This window comes from Colias philodice, chromosome 9 (genome assembly GCF_061535455.1).
Source record: "Colias philodice isolate Cphi_HAF_F1 chromosome 9, ilColPhil1 Martin Lab GWU primary, whole genome shotgun sequence".
Lineage (NCBI taxonomy): Eukaryota > Metazoa > Arthropoda > Insecta > Lepidoptera > Pieridae > Colias > Colias philodice.
In genome coordinates this window covers 1,898,482-1,903,426 of record NC_143094.1, presented here as the reverse complement: position 1 = coordinate 1,903,426, position 4,945 = coordinate 1,898,482, and the positions used below count along the sequence as shown (strand labels likewise).

The following is a 4,945-nucleotide window of genomic DNA, read 5'->3' as shown; positions in this document are numbered from 1 at the left end:
TATATCATGTAACTTATATTATGTGTAACCTCCTTCAATACCTCTTCATACAAGCGTATTTAGTTGGTACCTACCGATATCTATGTGTACGTCTATTTTTTTGCAATAACATTACAAAATATACCGATAAATCTACAATTTTTGAGTAGGAACTTTAATGATGGATAACGGTGTCTATTAAATTTGTGTCCGCATACAATAATAAACAATTAACAAACAAGAATGTAACATGAACCACCTTTTATTTTGAAGAGGCAAGATTTCAGTATCGAATAATTGCTCTATGAAAACGTACAGTTAAAATATAGAGTCCGGTCATATTGATAGAGCCAAAATACATTTTTTGCAAAATACCTTTTTCTATTCAAAATTCAATTTATATGGACGTTTTTCTCTAGCGATTAGGTGGGCATCGTCCCTTACAATTCAAATACAATTTAACCAAAACATGGTCCCCAATATTCAATAAAAAACACCAACACAATCGAACACATTTATTCGATCAACTGTATCACAAGAGGCTCTTCCATCTATTCAGCTCTCAACCAGGTTCCTTGTGCCCTTTGGAGTCAGAGTCTGGTAGTGGTGGCGCTGGTTCGCCCTGCAGTTGAGAAAGGGCGCAGCGAACCGCAGAGAGCATTTCTGGAGTAGATTTTCTACTACGAGGTGCGTGCGGTCGATGTGGACGGGATGCACGTTCTGATGTTGCTGTCGCTTCTGTAATTTACATTTTTTTGTGTGAGAATTGACAAAGGCGAACGGTGAACACGAAAACTATCGTCCTTGAGAGCATGAAGTCATTATTACAATAAAAAAGAGCGAGTGTGCCGAGCACACGTGTCAGAACTGAAATTTTTTTGGTAAGATTCAAACATGCCAAAATCGTAGTCTTCACGACGCTACCTTGAAATTTTACTCTTACCGCGCCTAAAGCAGTTTCACTTCACATATTCTCAATGACGATAGGAATACTTTGACGAGAGTTTCTGTGCTGCGCTTATAGTGGGTCGCCTGATGGTCAATTAAGGCTAAATACATAAGGATTGGGATAACGATCGTCCGGTCATGTAATGATATAGATAACATTACCATGGCCGTGACCCAGATGGATCTGGCGACCTTCTGATTCGGACAACTAAGTTATAACGTATCGCGATTTGCGATAAAACAATTTACTACAACATTTAACTAATCTGCAGCTCTACCGGTTTATCTCACATCTATGTTTGATGTGTTATCATCGAAAAACGTGATGAGAATAATCTGATTTGGGTATGAGAAGACGAAACATTACGTAGAATAAATATACCTCCATAACAACGTAAAATAAAGACTTGGTAGGTACTCCGTTTTATAAAGAGCTTTCTGTTCACTTCCTGAATAAGCGGCTCATAAGTATACACAGACACTCCTTTATGTTAACAATAATTTATCTAATATTATCTTTCATTTACCCGATTTTCAAATATGTTTTATTATTCAACAATTATTTCCCTGGATAGAGACATCACTGATTACTATTCTCCAAATACATAGGCACAGACTACAGAACACGTGACCATGTCATTATTTACTAATTGCTAACGCACCGCAAACTGTGAATAACCGTGACCGAAATGTATCCAAATATTAGGCATTTTTAAATTATTAGATACAACTAGTTACGAGTATTAAATACTACTTAATGGCACCTACCGACACTCCCAAGTCTCTTAAACATTTATGGAGCTATCTAAAATATTTTATCTAAATAAAATATTTTAGATAGCTCCAAAAATTTAAGAATAAGGAAGAAGAAGCTAAAAACTAACTTACAGAATAAGAAGGACTTATATTGGATGATATAAATGATTAAATTGTAATAGTTTTCACGTCCTGATTCCTGAAATAATATCATTGAAATATCTCAATGGCCATGAGTTACACCAAGATTTAAATCAAATTACTATAATGAACAAAATTACATTCATTATTATCAAATCTGAACACGTGATATATAATAGTCAATCCGGGTAATTGTGAACAAGGGTGATTGGAAACAACTCCACTACCTTATTCTAAATACCTCCTCTTTTACAACTGTAAATAATATTTCATTTTATAGATCCGATTCCAGTTTATTAAATTATTGGAAATACATCTGATTGATTATAGAAAAAAAATCTTGTTAGTTGTTTACTAAATCCCCTGTTCACCCTTACCCCACCCTGAATATATCTACACAATATATATACATTTATTTTTTCTAAACTGCTTTCTAGGCTATCGTAACTCACGATGTACTGTAGGTCTATCCCGGTCCATGCCATCATCAAGTTTCTCGCAGCAGGTACAGAAGTAACAAGGTATGCCAGGCACCCCGCAACACAGGGCACCCCACAGCCATTTATTGAGTGTACTACCAGCTCGGGACCATACCGTTGGTCTGTTCTGGTCGTACACGAAGTCCCGGTTCATTACGACACCATAGCGATGTTTTTTATTTCTTTTTTCATAAGCTGCGGCGTGACGCGCTTGTGTTTTGACAGGTGTTTGACGTGTGTTATTTTTTTTAATAGGTATGTAAGGAGGTGGTAATGGATGTTGAAGGCACGTCCAATTTATAGTTACGTTGAATTAGGAGTTAGTTTAAGTATCGCTCTATCTTTATAGACTCTCTTTCTTTAGTTTAAAGCTCTCGCTGGGAATCGAACCAAGGATTCTACCAAAGATAGCTTTTATAATACTATATTTGTAATTCTACGAATACGCACACTGTTTAGCAATGAGCCCGGCATGTAATATTAGGAAGTAATAATAAAAAGGATTGTATCATTGCTCTAGCTTTGTTTAGTGGCATCTATTGTTGGCCCAATTAATCTAATTTAAATAAGTGTAGGTACATTGGAACCTAAACATACACAGTTTTTTGAAGTGAAACTTCTTTATCGGGGTTGGAAAAAAATTTAGTGTAGGTAACATTTTTTCGTTACGCGTGACATTTTTCCGTTACGCGCCATCTTTGATTCGACGTACTTCTGTAAAGTTGCATATAGTAAATTATTTTTTGAAAAATAAGGTCATAAAGAAGTTTCACTTCTTACGTGTGTACACTAGTACACGCACACATTTTTTTTAATTGTTGTATATATAATATTCATATAAACAATTGTATTATATTCCTTCGGTAAATCTGCATCGAACCTTATGATGATTTTAAATTCGATCGAAAACAGGATCTTTTGAGTATTATCAGATGCATAAAACACTCTTTTGAATTATACGAAACATCAATTGTTTTAAATCTTAATTAAGGAATTAAAATAATGGTTACTTGATTGCAGTTAAAGGTCGTCGCGTGATAATAACTTCATAATGCTAGACAAACATACATAATAACACCTGTTCACATAAGCCAATGTGATAACTAGTGAATATTCTTCGGGTTTACATGTGAATGTGATCCTCAAAATTCAAATCTTATGTGCCTAATTTTTATGGCTTCCTGCATTATACTTATTCCTTTTATATTTTTTTAAATAAATTCAATTTCCCACCTTCATAATAGCTTTTTCAGATGTAGGTAATTTATGAATATAACTATAGTAAGTATATATATAAAATAATGACTATTTTGAAATTTTATTGCATTTATAACACACATTATCTGTTGTTTCATATGAGTTATACCTAGTTACTTACTTTGATAAAATAAGTAGGAACGAAAAAACTTTTTAAGACTGCGTAGTGTTATTGAAGAAAATCACCTAAACATTTACGTTTACTAAAGTTAATAATATGTACACAAAGTATAATTTACTTCTGTAATAATCAGGTTTGTTAGTAACAATTTATTTAAAACATTGAGAACATAATATTTCGTAACAGCTCTGAGTAATTGTAGATTATTTAAAAAATAATATTGCTTTACCTATATAACGTAAGGTTAGATACCTTTTCGTATTTATGAATTTTCTTTTATTTTATCTTAATATTTCAAAGTATTTTTCTTTGTTTATCCGTGTGTGTAATCAATGAATTTGTTCTTTACCTACTTATTAAATAAGAATTTAAATAAAATAAAACCGGCCAAGTGCGAGTCGGGCTCGCGCACAAAGGGTTCCGTAGCAGCAAATATAATAAATTACAGTTAAATCAACCTATCTCAAAAACTATAAGAGATACTTTGATCAAACCAAAAATCGTTGAAAGAGTTAATTAGCATGCATCACCTCTATTTTTTTTAGAATTTTATACCCCGTAGTTATAAAAATAGAGGGGGGGGGACATACTTTTTACGACTTTGAGAGCTGATATCTCAAAAACCGTTCACTTTAAGAAAAATGTTTTTTAGAAAACTTTATATCATTTTAAAAGACCTTTCCATTGATACCCCACACGGGTATGTACATCGAAAAAAAAAATTTCATCCCTCAGTTACATGTATGGGGGGCCCCACCCCCAATTCTTTTTTTTACTATTTAGTGTCATATTTTTGTAGCGGTTCATACAACACATATTCCCATCAAATTTCATCACTGTAGTACTTATAGTTTCCGAGTAAATCGGCTGTGACAGACGGACAGACGGACAGACGGACAGACGGACATGACGAAACTATAAGGGTTCCGTTTTTGCCATTTTGGCTACGGAACCCTAAAAACGAAGCCACACTCAAGCCACACTCAATTAAACTTCAGTCAACAGATCAATACATTTTCTTAATTAACGTTAAAAAGATGCCCTATTAGTGGTCCTGCTATGATTGTATCTGTATACAATAGCTGATCTTTATACGTACTACTTACCTACTGACTAATGGTATTATTAATATTTTATTTAAAACACACATGTTTACACTGATCCCAATTCGATTATCGATAGCCGAAAACAAACGTATCAACATTATTTATTCTCTTAAATCTAATAGCTACACCATAACAATGCCGTGTCTAAATGATGTTCA

The 4,945-nt window shown here is 33.6% G+C and overlaps 1 protein-coding gene across 2 annotated transcripts; it reads right to left on the bottom strand.

Annotated features, from left to right (window-relative positions):
* Nucleotides 1-479: 479 nt before the first annotated feature.
* LOC149485637 (uncharacterized) lies at nt 480-4,900 on the bottom strand. Of its 2 annotated transcripts, none has more exons than XM_089698705.1 (2): nt 2,277-3,124; nt 480-717 (listed from the first exon to the last, which is right to left on the bottom strand). In XM_089698705.1, exons 1-2 carry the CDS (start codon nt 2,455-2,457, stop codon nt 542-544), a joined length of 357 nt encoding a protein of 118 aa, XP_089554831.1. In that variant the 5' UTR covers nt 2,458-3,124; the 3' UTR covers nt 480-541. The 2 variants fall into 2 exon arrangements, 1 of the variants encoding a protein (XP_089554831.1); XR_016316016.1 differs by lacking the exon at nt 2,277-3,124 and adding an exon at nt 4,788-4,900 and having other exon boundaries at nt 630-717.
* Between the last annotated feature and the right edge of the window lie 45 nt (nt 4,901-4,945).